Source organism: Ceraceosorus guamensis (assembly GCF_003144195.1).
Source record: "Ceraceosorus guamensis strain MCA 4658 unplaced genomic scaffold IE81scaffold_2, whole genome shotgun sequence".
Taxonomy (NCBI): Eukaryota; Fungi; Basidiomycota; class Exobasidiomycetes; order Ceraceosorales; family Ceraceosoraceae; genus Ceraceosorus; species Ceraceosorus guamensis.
This window is the reverse complement of record NW_020289997.1, coordinates 412,023-430,469: the sequence shown is the minus strand read 5'-3', so window position 1 is coordinate 430,469 and position 18,447 is coordinate 412,023. Positions and strand designations below refer to the sequence as shown.

General features: G+C 55.8%; 6 protein-coding genes across 6 annotated transcripts; 4 read left to right on the top strand and 2 right to left on the bottom strand.

Annotated features, from left to right (window-relative positions):
- Positions 1-213: 213 nt before the first annotated feature.
- IE81DRAFT_363540 (hypothetical protein) lies at positions 214-1,473 on the top strand. The gene is made up of 3 exons (XM_025516785.1): positions 214-663; positions 836-1,011; positions 1,108-1,473. Exons 1-3 carry the CDS (start codon positions 388-390, stop codon positions 1,253-1,255), a joined length of 600 nt encoding a protein of 199 aa, XP_025373277.1. The 5' UTR covers positions 214-387; the 3' UTR covers positions 1,256-1,473.
- Positions 1,474-1,737: 264 nt separating this feature from the next.
- On the top strand, positions 1,738-4,220 carry IE81DRAFT_319500 (Clavaminate synthase-like protein). The gene is made up of 8 exons (XM_025512738.1): positions 1,738-2,161; positions 2,283-2,682; positions 2,770-2,856; positions 3,021-3,104; positions 3,174-3,328; positions 3,433-3,501; positions 3,576-3,830; positions 3,903-4,220. Exons 1-8 carry the CDS (start codon positions 2,090-2,092, stop codon positions 4,062-4,064), a joined length of 1,284 nt encoding a protein of 427 aa, XP_025373276.1. The 5' UTR covers positions 1,738-2,089; the 3' UTR covers positions 4,065-4,220.
- On the bottom strand, positions 4,094-4,942 carry IE81DRAFT_338943 (hypothetical protein; the record flags this gene model as incomplete). The annotated part of the gene is made up of 2 exons (XM_025515559.1): positions 4,094-4,338; positions 4,474-4,942. The coding sequence occupies 2 exons, from the start codon at positions 4,940-4,942 to the stop codon at positions 4,094-4,096; spliced, it is 714 nt and encodes a 237-aa protein (XP_025373275.1).
- Positions 4,943-5,298: 356 nt separating this feature from the next.
- Positions 5,299-7,666, bottom strand: IE81DRAFT_319497 (scamp-domain-containing protein). Its single transcript, XM_025512737.1, has 10 exons — positions 7,436-7,666; positions 7,035-7,364; positions 6,609-6,721; positions 6,387-6,543; positions 6,289-6,301; positions 6,124-6,137; positions 5,951-6,049; positions 5,851-5,874; positions 5,706-5,783; positions 5,299-5,636 (listed from the first exon to the last, which is right to left on the bottom strand). The coding sequence occupies exons 1-10, from the start codon at positions 7,440-7,442 to the stop codon at positions 5,554-5,556; spliced, it is 918 nt and encodes a 305-aa protein (XP_025373274.1). The 5' UTR covers positions 7,443-7,666; the 3' UTR covers positions 5,299-5,553.
- A 1,333-nt stretch (positions 7,667-8,999) lies between these two features.
- Positions 9,000-12,815, top strand: IE81DRAFT_344177 (subtilisin-like protein; the record flags this gene model as incomplete). The annotated part of the gene is made up of 6 exons (XM_025515782.1): positions 9,000-10,193; positions 10,265-10,498; positions 10,562-10,864; positions 10,934-11,413; positions 11,477-11,617; positions 11,679-12,815. The coding sequence occupies 6 exons, from the start codon at positions 9,000-9,002 to the stop codon at positions 12,813-12,815; spliced, it is 3,489 nt and encodes a 1,162-aa protein (XP_025373273.1).
- Positions 12,816-13,988: 1,173 nt separating this feature from the next.
- On the top strand, positions 13,989-17,967 carry IE81DRAFT_83565 (hypothetical protein). Its single transcript, XM_025517682.1, has 2 exons — positions 13,989-14,674; positions 14,789-17,967. The coding sequence occupies exons 1-2, from the start codon at positions 14,085-14,087 to the stop codon at positions 17,787-17,789; spliced, it is 3,591 nt and encodes a 1,196-aa protein (XP_025373272.1). The 5' UTR covers positions 13,989-14,084; the 3' UTR covers positions 17,790-17,967.
- The last annotated feature ends 480 nt before the right edge of the window (positions 17,968-18,447 follow it).

Below are 18,447 nucleotides of genomic sequence, written 5' to 3'. Positions count from 1 at the left end.
TCGCTCCATCATCTCGGTGCACCTTTCACTTCTTCGCGAGATGCTGGTGGTCCCCATGCACGCCGCACACACAAGTGAGGATGCGTGCATGCGTGCATGGCGTGGATGGACGTGCACGCAGCAGCAGGCGGCCCGGGCTTAATGAAATCTTGAACGAGCGCGCACGTGAGGCTGTGCTCGCGGTCCCATGCAGCTAGCAGCATACACCCATGGCATGTGCAAGTCTGGAGGTCAAGCCATCCAGGCGGCAGCCATAGGTCTTGGCATGCCTGCTGGCGGTGATCGCAAACACCTCTCTATTCACCATCACCTTCATTCGCACCTCTGTTCATCGACTCTTTGCGGCGCTGCCGTGCTGCAGTCCGGGGACGACTTGCTCGCCTCAACATGTTTGCCAATCTACCCGAAACAGAGAGGGAAGCATTCAAAGGGCTGCTGGATGAGTACTTTGCCTCCCGTCCGCACCTGCTAGCATCTGCCTCGACGTCCACAGCCACATCGAGTACCCAGAGTCCCGTGCAGACGTACAATCAGATATCAAGTCTGGCGAATAGAGCGAGTCAGTTGGGCATCGGTCAGAACGCGGGCAGCAATGGACCTCCTCCACCTCCAGCAAGCCGCAAACCTGGGTCAGCACCTTTGGCGGGACTCAGCACTGGCAAGGTGAGGAGAATTTTGCGGGTCAAGTCGCATGCTCGGGAAATGTGTGGTTACCTCGAAGCGGATGTAGCCGCGTGGCACTCGCTATCTGATGCTGGCACAGCATTTCACTCGGTACGCTTTGTGCCAAGGATCGCAACTCGAAGCTGACGCACAGACACATCCGCTCGCACAGGCCATCGGCGGCTTGAACACGACTTCGAAAGCTGCAGCTTTTGGATCGATGTTTGGTGGATCGAAGAAAGGTGATGCAGCAAGCCAGGATGCGTCTTCTCCTCCTCCTCCCACTCGCTCCGCAGCACCACTCCCGCCAACTCGGAGAGGCCTAGGTAGAGCAGTCGCCCTGTACGAGTGAGTTGGTTCATCTTTCCTACTCTGCAGCGAGTCGACCGTTGCGCTGTCACTTGTGCATCAGAGCTGACTTGTCACGAGTGCGACCGCTCGCAGCTACGATGGAACAGAAGCGGAAGATCTGCGGGTAGGGGAAGGGGAAGAGGTGGAGCTGATGGAAAAAGTGTCAGAGGATTGGTGGAGGGCCAAAAGCTCGGACGGCAGGCAAGGCATCGTACCCAGCACATATCTCCGACTCTTGTGACATGCGCGACTCTGCAATCGCATTGGGCACTGTTGACCTGACTGTTCTGATATGCGAGGAGGGTCTGCTATTTTGCGCTGCGTGCGATGCGGTGTGGTGCGGTGTTGTCAGGGCGCTGGGCGACCAGAGGTCATTGCAGGAGCCAGGAGCGGGCGAGCAGAATATCGTCAGCTCCCTGGTCACATCACTAGTGGTTAATGCAAGAACGAGAGCTGCGGCGAGATCAAGCTGTGCGCATGGCCATGTGTCCGGATGACCTTTCAGCAGCAAAGGCGCCATGAAAACTTGGTGCAGTGAGTCAGTGAGTTAGTCAGTCAGTCGGGGCCAGGACGGCTGGTCAGTCAAACGAGCCACGCGGTCACGCGCGTCGTGGGGGTAAAGGTAAGACGTGTCAAAGTAAGGGGCCGCAAATCGTGGTGCGACTGAGCGAGCTTGATGGTAGCGGTCGTGGTCCATGCCGATACCCATCTTCACGATTGCGGCGCGCATTCATTCTTGGAATGACTCACGACTCAAGATCCCCTGCTCGTCACGACGACTGCAACGTGAGACTCGACCGCCTTGAACATTTCTGTCGCGCTGAAACCCTCCACTCGTGATTTTTAGTGGGGTCTGCACGCATGCCCGCATGATCGGAGGCTGTCAGTCGCCGCGAGTCCTCGCTTCAGCTCATTCTGCTCGCCTTCGTCTTCTCTTTACCTCATTTCTTCACGATCCTCATCTCCCCCCAAAGAACGGAACACCGGCAATAAAACTTGGAGCAGGAATAAGCTGCCGTGAGTGGAGGGAACCATCGATGAGTGCGAGTTCACTCGCGCTTGCTATAAGACTGCGATGTGTGAGGAGGGCAATATCATCAGCGACATTCCAAGACTCGATCATGTCCCCTCTTATGAAGAGTTTTTGGTGCGTACGCTCAGTCACGCTTGTCGATGCAGCATAGAAATATGCCGTGCTGTTCGGGTCAGGGCGAGGCACGCGCTCATCAAATGCAGCCTTTTCCGCTTTCGATTTGATTGTGATTCAGAATGACTATCTGAAGGCCAATCGACCTTGCATCTTGCCTGCTGCCCTCGTAGCCCACTGGCCGGCTCGCCGATGGGCTGACGTGGGCGAACAGTCATCTACTGCTGGCTTCAGCGATGAACCCACTGGAGAATTAAGCAGAGCCTTCGACGTCCTCGCCTCGAAATTCGGAGATTACACTACGCCAGTGGTACTCAGTGGCACAGGTGCTGCTGACAAGGAGGAGGAGAAAGCATATGGTCATGAAGAACGCGAAGAGATGAAGCTTGAGGAGGCCGTGAAGCTTTTGAGATCGGGCGGAGCCAGCTACGTCAAGGACTTTCATCTGGTGCAGCAGCTCGAGCAGAGGGGCGCAAAGCGCGAAGAAGTGTACACTACGCCATGTATTTTTGCAGATGATTGTGAGAGCGGCTCTCCTCATGACCCGCACGCACGAAGTCTATTACTGGGCACTGATGCGCATCCGCTTGGGTATCGCTATCCCGTAGGGACCAACAATATTGAAATTGGCGAGGATGATTTCAGATTCTGCTATGCCGGCGTCAAAGGTAGCGGGACGTCACTGCACAGAGATGGTAAGCAGTGGGCCGTGCATTTAGCTGGTTCAATGCTCTGAACAGCATTCCCACCCGAACAAATTCGTCCTCGCTTGCCTTGCAGTGTGTGAGTAGGAGGCGACGAGTGCACTTGCGAAATCATTAGGCTGAAAAGACCTGCGGGTGCGAGTCGACTTTGCTAGACACGAGCTACTCTTGGTCCACCAACATCATCGGCCGAAAGAGATGGCGCTTCTTTCCTCCGCAGGTCATCTCAGGTCTACGTCGTGGGTGTTGCAGGTATCGCAATCAATAACCAACATCACTTGTCAAACCTTTTGTTTCCATCCCGCCAGGCTTCCCACAAGTCGTTACCTCACAGACTGCCTCTTCCGTATCGCAGCTAGACGGGGCCGCCGCACTCGGACAGCTGGGTCCAGTGCGGGATGGAAAGATGGGATACGAGGATTGGCAATGGGCCCGCAAGTACTGCATCGAGATCGAGCAAGAGGCGAGTTGACCCATTGCTGGTCTACGTCGCTTCAAACACCTTTGCTCGGATGTATGTGCAGGGCTGATGTCGTCGAATTGCCCTTTCCTCGCGGCGTGTCGTAGGACGGAGAAACGATATTTGTCCCTAGCAATTGGTATCACGAGGTTCTGAACTTGGAGCACTGCATTTCGGTGCGTATGTGTCATGCTGTTCTATCATCTGTATCCTGAGAACTTGTTGACCTTACCCACCTGCTCGTGTGCAGTTGAACCACAATTGGATCAACTCGAACAACCTTTTGTCCGTCTTTCACTCTCTGTGCGGTGCTATAGAGGCCACCAAAGAAGCTTTGGTGGACGTCAGAGATCTGTTGCAGTCTGCGGACCAGACGAATCGCACTGTATCGTGGAAGAAGGCGTGGTACGAACAGGTAATCGGTGTTGTGGAAATGGATCAAGGATGGGCTTGGCCAGGCTTTTGGCGAATGATTAGAAGGGCGCTCGAGCATCCGCCAGCTGAGGTACGCTTCCGAGGCTGCGCTGACAAAGTTCGACTGGTCCACAGCTCACTTTGCCACATTCGCCTGCTCCAGTCACATCTACGACCGCCAGATGCAGAAGTGCACGCGATCGTCGCAAATTGTTTGAACTTGTTTGCTTCGCGCGAAGAAACATCCTTCTTGGCCTCTCAGGTCATCGAGGATGCTGCGTATTGTGCGCGATTCGCTGGACAGACTTTCGCAATAAACAATTGACATATTCTGAAGCGCCTTTGAGCGAAGTTCTACGATGCAGCTTCAGGTCGCGTCCAAAGCATTGCGATGGAATCTTCGAGACCCTCGCTTGTTACCTTTGCCAGCTCCTTGTAGCCGTGCTTCTTGTAGAACGGCACGGCGGACGGCGTTGGAGCGGCGAGCAGAAAGATGTTGTGTACATCTTCTTTTGCGCTTGCTTCGGCGATGTGTCTGAGCACGAGACTCCCAGCGCCGGTCCGTGCATGGCGTGGGGACACGCCCAAGATTTCCACGTCTGTTGTGACAGACAATGGAGTGGCCAAGCAGCGCAGGTGCTTCAGTCACGAGTACACGCTAAAGCCTGCTGTAGGCAGGCACGTCGAGATGTCCTCGAGAGCAATGCGGAGCTTTACATTCATCAGTCACTCACACGCATGTCTGAACTTTCCGGCATACTGGTGATGTGCCTTGTCAAAATTGGAAATCATATTCTTGTACAGATCCATGCGAGCGTCCGAGGGATACATGGCCATGATCCTGTCCAGCGCATCGTCCTGCTCTTCGGCATCCTGCGCTTCCACACGCTGCTGCTTCTCCATCTCAACATCGACGATTCTCCACTCCACAAATCCAAGCAGCTGCTCTTCCTCTGCGACTTTTCCGGCCGCATCGACCGCATCTCGCACCACCACCTCCATTCTACCTTTTGGTCTTTTGCCGCTTCGAACTTCCTGTAGACTGTGCCCGATCCGTGCACTGCGGGCGCGAATCAGACCTTCCGTGATGCCCGATGGAAAGACATTCTGCATCATGGGCACAAAGCCGTGAGCGAATATCCAGCCAGCTTCATCCACGTCTCTAGCTTCCATCGGTCTGATCCTCGGCTGTCCGCTCGACATCTTTGAAGGAATGTAGTCTGGCTTGCAAATTATTTGTGAGTGGAGCGCTCAAGTTGTGAATCCAGAAGAAGAACAATTACTCAAAAATCAGGCCCAGCTGTCGTGGTGGAGGAAGAAGAGCGACAAGTGCTTCACTAAGCTTGTCAGCTGATCCGTACAGTCACAGACCCGTGCAGTACATTAATTAGGGTCCGGTCCTCCCATCGCTGCAGCATGACGGGACGCAAGGAACGCAGGCTGCATGAAAGTATAGCATGCACTGCATGCTGAGCAAGATCACAAGGCACCGGCGCCGCGGCCTAACTTGCGTGGCTGTCAATTGCTTCATGCAGCAATCACAATCGACAACCCGTGGATCAGGAAGTGGTGAGTTTGACAGGAGGTCTTGAGTGACAATCATACGACATTTCTCTTCGATAGAATTCGCAAGCCATGGCCAGAAACGCGATTTGTACAGGCAGCGTATAGCAGGAGACGTAGACAAGCACTGCCGTTTCCGAGGTGACATGACATGATGCCAAGGCCTTGACGGAGCGCAGGCCGGGGCGCTGACTTGACAACCACAAGAGCAATTGGAACTCCAGATTCAGACGTCGACTGAACCTCAAGATTCAGACGTTGTTGCCGCGCGAAAAGTAAGCTTTTGCTCCATGCGTAGCAAATTCGGACTTTGCTTGCGCGAAAGTGTGGCCCTCTGCGTCGGATTAAGGATGTTGTCAGCTGAGATCATTGCTGGACCAACAAAGGCGAGCGCCATACTCACGCTCTTTGTTGTGCTTCCAGATGAGGCGGTAGTACCACAAATTGCCCAAGCCCTGAGCGGCGAAGCCAATCGTGACAACTGCGTGTAGAGGCGCATCGAGGTCAGTCGCTTAGTCGGGCCAAGCGCTTTGGTTGGCTTTGCTCACTGATACCGAGGATGCCCGCCACAACTTGATTAGGACCAAAGGAAAGGCAAATATTAGCTGGAACTCCTATGCGGGGGTGAAATCTCGAGTAGACACGCACTGCTCCTGTGATTGTCGTCAGTGAAGGAGTAAATGGTGTTCATCAAGCCTGCAGAACCAGTGGCAGGAATGCCTAGGACAAGATACAAAGAGAAGACCACTGCGGCGTGAAGGAGAGGAGAGACATCAGCCGCCTTCCTGGAGCATCAGCCTTGCCGCCAAAGGCCTACTCACGATGAAAGCCGCAGCTGGCAGACCGCGAGCATCGAAAATGTCAATTGTTAGAAACAAATGCGTGGGAAAAGGATGTCAAACAGTACCCACAAGCTGTTGGCAGGTGCGAATGTTGGGTCAGCATTACTTTTCGCATCGTTCGCAGTCTCTGCGCGCTCTACTCACACAAAGTACAAGTCTGAATAGCAGAAATCAATGATGCAGCGGAAGTAAGCTCGATGTGCCGTGACAGCGCGCAATCAGTGGGACAGCACTCTACCCACAATAGAAAATGGAGTGTTCTTTCATGAAGCCATTGTAGATCGGCCTGTACCATGTCAAGAAGCTGAGCACTCCAATCACAGGAAGGTAGATCGCTGACGTGATGATATCCTTGATGCCATCCGCTCCGCGCCCGATCAAGAATACGCATGCGACCACCTAGATCTCGAGCAGAAAAGACGTGTATCAGTTGCGAGCCTACCCAGCAGGCCGTCGTGACTCACATTTACAATCAAAGTTGCTAGCAGCAACAGCCATAGCCAGTACAGGTGCGTCACGACCTGCTGGCTGGCCGGAGGGATCTCGGATGAGATGTCATGATAAATCAATGGAAAGACTGCAGGGTGCATGCGTACGGGGTCGGTATCAGTTCAGCCGCGAATAGAAAGCGGCAGCAACGCCGCGTGGTCGGAATTCATAGCAACCTCAAGAGCCGCCGAAGCGCCACTCGGTTTCACGACTTGCATCCCTGATCAGCGCCCGTGGATATACCCGCAACAAAGAAGCCAGCAAGGTGATCGAGCGCGTGCTCTGACTAAGAAGCGGTTGATGCTGTTGGACAGCCTCCTCACGGTTCACGGACACCGCTTGCCGGATGCGACTCCAGCTCATTCAACTTGAATCCCTTTGTGCCACCCTATATTACTCACAGAAGGGCCAGTTATTCCTGCCAACCTTTCTGATAGTCTCTGCACGCTGTTCTAATTCAGCCTCCCTTCGAGCGAGAGCCTCCTCCCTTCTCCGAATCTCCTCCATTTGGGCGGAGCTTTGTCCACCGCCTGTGCCTCTGGCAGCGCTAGAGGGGTACTCTGGCGCATCATCGTCGAATGCCGACTTTGGCGTAGATACTGAAGCTCCACCACCACCGTAATTGTACGGCTCATCCGGCTCGAACGTCCTCTGCCCACTGGAAAGGGCGCCCTGGACTGCGGGGTCCGCAAAAGGGTTAGCGTCTAGCGCGCTGCGATCACTGAATGGGTCTGAAAAGACCGAAGGTTCAGGTTAGCGTCGGAAATAGCATGTATGCTGAACTGAAGAGGTCCAAACTCACTAGCCATCTTTGCCAGAACCTATTCCCTAAGGACCACTTCTTAAGGCCACTTCGACCTGCCGGCTGTGTGCGCAATAGAGACGGTGGGACTCAATGATGACCACAATCACTGAATGTAGTAGGCGAGCGTGACTTCTGCTGCGGTAAGCTTGGCAGCGAGATCGATGCTAGAACGAGTGATGCGCTGAACCTTGGTGGTTGGCTTGGAGAGGCGATAGAGATCGTGGTTTGACCCAAGTCTGCTGCATCGATCGCACGATGAACGTCCGCTGCTGGCGTGACCTTACAGCCCGCCGCTGCTGCTGGGTGACATGCATGGCTGTGCGGTCAGGCGTCACCGGTCGGCGTCCCCCTTGACACGCTGCGCCGCGACGCGACCGAGGGCACGGGGGCACGCCAAGGACGGGAAACAAGCTCAACGCGCAGCGCAGCGATTCTTTGAGTCACGTGGCATTCAGCTCGGCCCTCGTAGCCTTCATCTGGACAGCCACAATCAGTCCGCCCACTGACGGCCGGCTGACCGCAAAGGGGCCGCCAGTCAGACGTACAATCACAATCAGAATCAAAAATCACGAATCGTAAATCGTGTAGCCATGCTTGATCACGGTCCCTCTCGGCGGCAGCTCGAGATGCGCCTCGATCGTTCGGCAATTCGCACGCGCACGAGAAGGCAACTTCGGCGCGTTTGCTGTGGTTGCAGCGCCGTGCAGCGCATACACTCGCGACTCACCACTCAGCAGTGACTGCTGTGCCGGTATATGTACCGTACCTACAGTCCGTGAGTCAAATGCGGCCCCTCACGCGTGCCCCCCAACGCTAGGTGGATCACCATCGTCCTTGTAGCTTGCATCATTCATCAACTTGCCTTGCACGGAGCGCATGGGTACACAGCGTACCGATGCACGCCGTTCGCGGGCAGAGCAAGTCGATGATGCTCTCTGATTGAGAGCGCATCGACATCGGCCCAAGTAGGCGAGCCTGCGCGTGCTGAGCCCAACGGCCGAGCCGTTGTACCAGTGGGCGTCGATGCTTGCCCTCTCAACCATGCTAGTAGTACTTGTTTTACAGGGCGTCTACAGTTGCGCTATGTCAGCGCTTTTGTTGCCCTAGCGCCTGCTCTCGACCCAGCGGCCAGGGGATGCGCAGCGAGGCTGCTCGCCGGCGTCTTCTCCTTCTACCCCTCCCGATGACACACAGCGCCACTCGCGAGGGCTAGAACGGTGCGACCGCTTGCCGCATACGGCTCATCATCCACAGGCCCGCCTTCATCATGACAGCTTCTATGACGGCCAAGCTGGCCCGACCGTATGGATAGTGGCTGAACGCTACAAAAGTCCCAAGGGTCCCCGGACCGCAATGAAACGTCCACTTCCCCGCCGAAACTCTGCACTTCCTGAAGGATTTGGTCGCGGCCTGCTCGACCCTGCTCACGCTCTCCATCATCGCAGAAGGTGTTGAGGCTCGAATCGTCATACATACTCGAGGCTATCACACGCCCAGAGGCAGCCTCGAGGGCCTCGAGAGGCAGGATCTCGGACACCTATCGTCACACACCGACTTCAGGATGCTTCACCTCATTGGCGTATTGCTCCGGTCTCTCGTCGTGCTGAGTCTCGTTGCGACACGTACTCGAGCGCTTTTTTATCCGCCGAATACAATTCAGCTCACTCCTTCATCTGCTGACTCTCCAGCGCATAACACTCCCACCGCTGCCCCTCGCCCGGCTGAAATCGAGACAAGTTTCGGTACTCTCGCACGCGGATACATCATCGAACTCGAGCCCTCGGCTTCGCTAGCAGACTGGAGGAGTTGGGCGCAGCAGACACGACCGCAAAGCACACGATCCTATTCCGCGTCCACTTCCTCACCGCAATCGACTTCTGCGCAGCCCGAGCCAACACCAATTTCTTGGAGCAGTGTCTTTCTATCGCGCCTGCTGCCACGATCAGCCTTTGCTGCTCAAAGGCCAGACTCCTCCACGGGTTCGACATCCAAGCGCGCTACGCCAAGTGATGTCAATGCTGAAGGAGCACCTGGCTTAAGCTTTGAAATTCGCCACGAATTCGATGATCCTACTCTACTCTACGGGCTGTCTATTAGGGTCGTTGGCTACTCTGCCACTTCAAAATCAGCCAACGTGACGGGAGGCGCCAGTAGCGACACCAATGCTTTTTGGTCGCCGCTCAAAGATACTGAATTGCTCAAAGCTATCAAGGGTGTGATCCGAGTTAGTCCGATCGCCCTAGTACCTGCTCCGGGGCCTTACGACGGCGTTGAGCAAATCGCCTCAATCAACGCTTCGACAGCTGCTTCAGACTCGCGCAAGGGCCCCTTGGACACCATTGGAGCAGCTGCATTGCACGCCGAAGGTATCACAGGATCTGGCGTACGGATTGCCATCATCGATACCGGTGTCGACTGGCGGCATCCATACCTAGGCGGAGGCTTCGGGCCGGGCTTCCACATCTCCTTTGGATATGACCTTGTTGGCGACGACTTCGACGGCCTCAACGACGGCGTCGCTGACAGAGACCCATTCTCTAGTTGCACACCTCACGGCACCCACATAGCCGGCATCTTGGCCGCGACGACTCCGACTGATCCTGCTCAAGCAGACAAGAGCTTCAAATTTAGTGGAGTCGCTCCAGACGCTCAGGTTGGCGTTTATCGTGTCTTTGGATGCCAAGGAGGCACTGCTAGTGACATTGTCATCAAGGCTTTGCAGCTTGCGCACGAGGATCAGGCCGACATTATCACGGTAAGGATCATCGAAGGTAAACGCCCCGACAGAGGCGCCGTGCTGAGTCTAAATTGACCCCTCGATACCAGATATCCATTGGTGCGCCCGCTGGCTGGACGGATACGCCCATTGCCAGGATGATTAACACGATCTCACGCAAAGGTCGCATGGTCACAGTGTCGGCGGGCAACGATGGCGATGTTGGACTCTTCTTTCAAAGCACCCCTTCAGTAGCTACAACAGCGCTCTCCGTCGGCAGCACCAACAATGCTTTCCTCACCACGTACAACGCGACGTTCTTGGATGGCTTGGAGCCTCCAATTGTAAGCACTGCGAGCTACTTCTTGATTGCGCAGGCTTGACTAATTCGCGCTCGTTCACTCTAGCCTTACTTCGCAGCTGTGCCGTTTAATGCTCACGATCTGGCCGTCTGGCCATTTACTGACAGCGCGTTCCCACACATGCTGGTTGATGGATGTGGGCCCCTTCCCGATGACGCGCCTCCCGACTTCACCAACGTTGTTGTGCTGGTGACGCGGGCCGGCTGCTCGCTCGTCGCAAAGTATCGAAACTTGGCCAAGAATGGCATCGACTACGTGCTGCTCGCGAATAGCGGCTTATCTCCGTTCTATGCCACCACTAGCGGCATACGAAGCGTCGCGCTGATTGAAGCCATTGACGCGCAGCGGGTGAGCGCTGGCACCATCGGACATCGCAATGTCAATTTCGGCTGACTCTATACGTCGGTGCTTGTACAGCTTGTAGACCACTATGTTCAAGACAAGCGGGTGACGCTCAGTTTCCCTGCCTATGGACCGTTGGCGACGCCGAACAAATACAACGGTAATACGATCTCAAGCTTCTCATCTTATGGACCAACCTACGACCTGCTATCCATGCCGAACATCTGTGCGCCTGGCGATCGAATCTTGAGCACTTGGCCTATAGACGCTGGAAGATGGGCTGTCTTGTCCGGGACCTCTATGGCCACGCCGCACATTGCTGGCTCCGCTGCGCTCCTGCTTCAAGCAGCCCGCAGTGGGATTTGGCAGACTTCGTCAAGCCAGAGCGACCGGGAATCGCCGTTGAGTATCGACTTGGGTCGACAAATCTTCAATCGCCTGCGAAGTAGCGCTACGCCAGCTTCCAATTCCACTCGCGGAGGACGTCTAGAGACGTCGGCAAAACAGGGCGCTGGATTGGTCGATGCGTACGCAGCTGTGCATAACCTCATGACGGTGGGTTTTCGAGGCCATGTGCGGCTGACTTTGCCATCGCTGAAGCGTATTGCGTTCACGCAGGTGGCCCCCGCCCTTCTACTCTTGGATCCTGTTGAGGCATACCCAGTACAGCGCACGTTCGTGTTCACTAATGATGCGTCGTTTAGTCGCAACTTCTCAATCACCCATGAGCCCGCGGGCGCAGCCCTTACTTACGCTTCTGTGAGTCAAGCCGCTGGTTCATAGCCTCCTTACGTGTATGCTGACTTCTGGCTGTGGGCAGGGAGCTGCATACCCAAACGATGGCCCGGTGCCTCTCGACGACGAGCATCTTGAAGTTCAGATGACACCAAGGGCTTTCTCGCTTGCGCAGGGCGCCAACATTACAGTCACTGTGGACTTCAGTCTACCAATGGATTCTTTCGATCACAAGACGTTTCCCATCTTTTCGGGATACCTGCGGATTGCCCCCGCTGTCACATCTGAAGCTGGCTTGACAACCAGCGCACAGTCCAGTCTCATTGCAAACACGTCCCACCCCCACGAGACGATTTCGGTATCTTATTTGGGGACTGGCACTCCACTTTCAGAGATGCAGGTGCTTGACCGAGGGCTTAGGCTGTCGACCTCTGACACGGCGCATTCGCTGCCTGCTATCCTGATTGGAGGCGACGAAAAGCAGCCTCAGACGCTACCCAGGTCATACACATTCAGCGATGACGACTATCCCGTCGTCAACTTTCGTTTGCTCGCAGGAACCGAGCAGCTTCGGATAGACCTTGTGCAGGATCTGCAAGACGTCAACCCCGCGGGGTCCCTTGCAACTCTGCACGATTCCAGCGCAGATCTCAAAGGCAGACCGGCGGATGCTTCTCTCAATACGGCTGGTGCATCTTTCATCGCAGACGGGGCCGATGCTTTCGCTTTACGGTCTTCCGAAGAAGAGACTCTAGAAGAGCAGACCCCTGCAATGGCGCAGCTCGTGTTTCAGGCCGCGCCTGACAGCGATCTGGACGGTCTCGTTTGGAGAAGATCGATGGAAGGTGCTTGGATTGCTTCGACTTTCGTTGGTGCCTCCGACATGGAGCAACAAACTACGAAGAATGAGTTCCTCGGTGGGCAGCCGACCGCCTCACGAGTGATCGGAGCGATCGCAGAGGCTTCGCGATTACCACGTAGCTCCGAATCTGGGGCGTATAGCTCTTATGAGCTGCTGTGGGACGGGACGATTGCCGGCACACCGGTTACCGCTGGAGAATATCGACTGCGGCTGAGCGCCCTCAAGATAGGCAGTACTGCTCCGAGCGCAGGAGAAGACGTTGCGCAGGCTAGTGACAGCTTCGAAATTTGGTACTCGCCGCTCGTCAGAGTCGAGAGAGGCATCACAGGTTCTGTTGGGTCGAAGATCAAGCCAGCCTAGCCGACGTGAGGTGCGCACACGTAGTAGAGAAGATTTTATGTATCATACGCTACCTGTCCTTGTTGCTGTCCCTCCTGGCTTGTCTACAATGTGGGATGAAGCGCTCGAAAAGCAGCCTGGGAAGTTTCATTGGCAATATCCTGTTGTTTGCAATTCTATTTATCGTCGAGACACACTGCCCGGTGCTGATATACACTGACCGAGCCTCATTGACGATGAGCTGAGAACGCGTTTCGTTTGTGGGGCTCTCGGCGCGATGAAAGCGACCCCTTGCATTCCCAAACTCGACATGAGCCCGCGCGTGGTCGTGGGAGATGCCATGTACCGCACGAAGCAAGCGAGCGTGGATGTGCAATGCTCGCCATAGTCGAACAACAACGAGTGCGGGATGCTATAGCTCCCGCATCGATGACGTGCAAGTCGTCGTCTTGGACCTTTCATTGCGAGTGCGAATGAGCCATCCGGAAGACATTCTGTCATAAGCCGTGGAATCATCGGTGATGAGTACAGCTTGTGGCATTGTGGACGTTGAAGGGTTTGGCGAAAGTGACGTGCGTGCTATGTAGCGCGTCACGTAGTGTACGAGCTTTGCCCCGCGTTTGTTGACACGACGCGCGCATACTGCATGCACCTGCTAGCGCAGGAACAGTCGTGGCCCGTGGCTGGACGCGCGCACCATGCATGGCATGCCTGCCTGCCTCTCTGCTGACAGCCGACCGTGAACTACATCCGATCGGCACTGAGCTCTGCTGCCACGGAGATTGACGACTCGTGGCTGGCATTCATCTTCCCTCCCGATTCTTCGTGAGTCTCGAGTCTTGTAAGCATATGAGGGGCGAACGGCTCCACATGGCTTTCCGTGGCTTTGAATGCACTCGTGCTCTAGACACCTACGCTTCGACGGGCTTCGCGAGAGACCTCTCGTGCCGAAGCAACCGGAAGGGCATACCTCACCCAACGATCACCCCAACGTCTTGGCCGCCAGGGTCTTGCTGGATGCATATCGGGCAGACCTCCATGCCAGGGGTCAAGATGGTGTCTCACTGTTTGCAAGCCGCAAGTGAATCTCTCCAATGATGACGAAGGCCCCTAAGGTCCAGCGATCCCGTGCTCCTTTGTGGAGCTCACTTTGGCAAAACATCTCCCATCCACCATCACCTTTGTGACCGCGGTCTGTCTGCCCTGGAGACGCTTTTACTCCTCGACGTCTATAGCAAGTGCCTGCGCCAGAGTGGCTTCAGCTGGACCGTAGACGAGCTAGCTATCAAGATGTGGGCACCTATCATCTTCGACCCGCCGCTGGGCAGCACCATCAGGCAAGCTAGCGGGCCTGGCAACACTTATCATGTTTTAGCACACAACGTGCCTCTTCAGCTACTAGCGCCAGAAGGGGCAGAGAGACTGGAAGTCTGGCACGATGCTGGAAAAGGGGAATGGTGCGCAACACCTTTTGCTCCAATTGAGACACACACGATAGAAGTGGCCGGTACGACCGGACCAGCATCCGTCGCAGCTGGCCAAGCGGCGCTCACTTTCCACTTTCAAGACGCCGAGTTCGCCAACTCACTGCAGTTTACCTATCGCATTTCCAGATCTGATGGTCGCATAGAATGGCTAGGAACCTCTTCTGATAACGTCAAAGTGGTGTTCTGCGGCCGCGAGAAGCAACTCAAGCCTACCTTTGAGCAGGCATTTCGCACGCATTTTAAGGTGCGCACCCAGAGTATCGCCGATGGCGAGTCAGGCGCGGCGCTGCACAGCCTGGTGAAAATGTCCATCCCGGTAGAATCTGCCGACGATCGAATGCACCTCGGACAGCTTCACGGGGTTAAACAAGTGCTGGTGATAGAGCAAACGCAGTGAGTTGGCATACAGGCCGACGAGGTGTTGAGACTCCAAGGCTTGGGGTTCTCTAATGGATCTCTCAAGCAGGCCTACGGACCTTGCTCACACCCTTTGTGATCCTCGCCCAGGCGCACCTGGCACACCTCACGCTTGTGCCGTGCCGACGAGGTGTCGCAATACCAGCCGGCACCCCTGGTCGTTGCCAACCTCACTGAACATCCTGATATGCTCGCTGTCTTCATTGCCGTTTCGACAGGCGGAGGCAATATCGGACTGCTGCAGTCCATCCAACGGGAGTCAGCGCAGACGCTCTCTCTAGACGTACTGGTCAGCTCGGACCCTTTCGACCGCTCGCAGTCCGCTGACGCGGAAGGTGCTAGCGTGTATGCTAGTCTTTGTGACCTCACGTCCCTCCACTTTGCCATTCGAGTGCTCATGGGTCACGCACGTGAGACATTTGAATCGAAGAACAGCATCGAGGTCCCAAGGCGAGGTCCTGTGACATTCAGCGGACAGCAAATACAAATCCAGCGACACTGCTCAGTCACGAGCGACACTCAAGACATTGATACAAGCGCTAGCGACAGCGGCTACCTCAGCGCCACTTCACCAAAGCTGGAATACGCGAAAGGGCTTGTCTCGCCATACACGAGCCACAACGACCCACATGCGAGCCATATTACGCCAGACAGCGTGCCACGAAGTAGCTCTCCTGTTGATTTGCCACAAGGACGTTCCCTCCATAGCTACAGCGCTGCCGCAAGCGTCAATGATTTGGACGATGACGCGGAGCTTGGCGCTCAGCGGTCTCCACCGTGCAGCGAAGGTGGCTTGATGTTGTGTACCTGGGAAGCCCTCAATCACGAGCGACCGTTCTTATCATCCGTTCTGGCAGCATTAGCGTCATTGGAGCGACGAGCTCCTGGCGCATGCACATCGTTGTTACTTGACGATGGCTGGGCAGACACCATCCGCGAAGACAAGCCCGCAGGAAGAGGGTTCATGTCTGCAATGACGCTGGACTCGGAGCTCTTGGACGAAGAGTCACCCGAAGACCCCTCCCCGCTAGCAAGCTACATCAGCGCAGTCCACGCAAGCTTTCCTAACGTTCGAGACGTTGGGGTGTGGCTGACCCTCGTAGGCTACTGGAACGGTCTTTCTGTGCCTCTTGCCGAGGTGTATGGCCCTCCTGTACGTGCGACGTTACCGGGCCCTGATGGCCTGGTGTCGGCTTTACTGCCTGCCCTTGAACGCCTGGGCGACTTTTGGGATGACATGCTGGTGGGACTGGTGGATGCGGGCGTCACTTTCATCAAGTTGGACGCCCAAGGAGAGCTAGCCGGCATGCGCATTGAAGACGAGTGGCTCGCTGGCCATGAAACTGCGTACAATCGCGCTGCACGAGCAGCGTTCGAGAGTGCAAAACAGCGTTGGCTGCCAGCACCACACACCACCACCAGCGTCATCCACAGCATGGCCATGGGGAGAGCTCAGCCCACTGGTCCGGCAGCTCTGGGCGAAATGTCAGCGGGCCAATGGCGGACGACTGACGACATTGTGCCTGGGCACGAGGCCGCTGCTCGTTGGCTGTTGGTCCACGCCTCGAGGAACATCATGCTGTTCGAGGGCTCGATGCACGTTCCTGATGCGGACATGCTCTGCACCAGCGCACACGCCTCCGTCTCTTCGTGTGAAGCAAAGGCGCAAGCCGCGTTCAGAGCTTTGTACAGCGGAGCCAGACTCACCACTTCTGACCCGCCTCTGCGAGCTTCTGGGGAACTCGAAGAGGACGCCCTGTCGCCTCTTCTAGCACCAATGAGAAGTCCTCAAGGAAGCGTCGGGCCACTGCGCACGCTTCAAGCAGCTAACCATGCACGGTTGCTACCTAGCAATGTTTTCGAAGATGTCACAGGCGATGCCTCTGGTGCAGCCTTGCTGATGGTTCAGCCCAACGCATTGACCAACAAGGGAGACGCAACTTCTTTCTCGACCATCGGTGGATGGAATGCGCGCGGTCCGAATGCACGCGCTGTCGGTCATCTCTCGGTGTCTGACGTGGCCTGCGCTCTGAAGAGCCACCCGTCACAATCAAGAAAGTTCACCGACGTTCTTGTTGTGTGCAACGATGACGCTGAGAGCTTCGCACACGTATCTGCGCAAGACCTCACACGGGCTTCCTGCGGTATGATCAAGCATCTATCACGACCCGTGCTTGCCTACAACCTGGCGCCTGGCTGCTGCACGAGCTGGAGAGTTGTTCCCCTAGCACTCTTGGACGAGCAAACCTTTGTGTGCACCACAGGCCTCGCGAACAAGTACCTTGGTTTGGGTGCTGTTTGCACAAGCTGCGCGGCGCCGCAGGAATCATCGCCGGAACCTCCCGAAACGTCGAAGTCTTTTCCCAATCTGCGAGGATCATCGACGAGCGATGTTGGCGATTTGACAGACCTACCATGGTCCGCTGTGTTCGCAGCCCTGGCTGTCATGATGCTGAATACTTTGGTCGGCCTCTTGAGCACTCATATCTTGCTGGCGCCAGTAGCACTTACTCTGGACCTCGCAACCATGGCAATGCGTCAACGAGCAACATACAGCGGCGTCCCAGCTCCTCTGTCGCGTGCGTATATCCACACGGCAAGCGGGCACTCCACTTCGTCCGCCCTGAGGCTGCCCTATGTTGGCATGTTGGGCGCCCTGAAAATCTCTCTCCCTCCAAGATCTAGAGCTGGCACAGATGCCTCGCCAAAACCGAGACTGCGTCCAGACAAAGATAAGGGGTTGAAGCTCGACGTTGAAGTCAGCAGAGCAGGTGAACTCGACTTTGTGGTTGTCTCAACATTGACAGGTCCACTTCTGGAAGCAGATGCACACAAACGGTACACGATGCAGATTGATGGGGTAGACGTAGATGCAAGTTTCCTCAAGATCCGGCCGCTCAGGGAAATCTCTCCTCAAGGATGCTCTATCTACTCGGAGATTGACTCGCATGCCAGGTCGGCAGTCAAAGTCAGTGTCGACATGCTAGCATTTCTCGGGAGTCGAAAGGATGATGGAGGCCACGAAGGCGACTCGCGCCGACACGCTTCTCCGTCACCAGCAACGTGGCGGGTGACGCTGAAGCTTGATTAGCTTCCCCCGAAGCGCAGGTGCCTTTGCAAAGTCGCACAGGATTGACGAACACGACGGCCAGCACGACAAATCCAACGAACACCATATGTACTTCTGAGAACGATTCTGAGCATTTGCACTGTCATAGCAAGTCGTACACCAAGGATGCAGGCGGAGCCTCTTTCAAACTATTTGAAGAGTACTCCCTGCAAGGGAAACCAGAGGCCAACAGCAAGGTATTACAGCGTCGTGTGAGAGTTATTTTCGTGTCTCTGCCATAGCGCGAGCGCTTGGCTGGTGTTCAGTAGCCCGGGGGCTCCGCATCAGAGTCTTGACCATGAGCTGGGTATTTAGCGCCGACCACAGGAAGCTGAGACATGATTTCAGCTGGTACTTGTTCTGCGGCTGCAGCAGAGAGTCGAGCCTCAGCACGTCTGGCCCGGTCTTCATTGAGCCTGCGGGCGATCTGCCGGATTGAGAGGCTCGAGCGTCTGAGCTCATCGACTACTGGCTCATGGGCGCCTTGCTCGGCGATTAGATTTGCACTCGCGATGTTGGCTGAAGGACCAGACGAGGTTGCGGGCAGAGAAACTCCTCCAGGATGGGTTCCTAGAATTGGGGTCGACGCGAATCGATGAGCGTGTCGTCGAGGGAATAGTCGGCGCAGTGGCTCAGGACT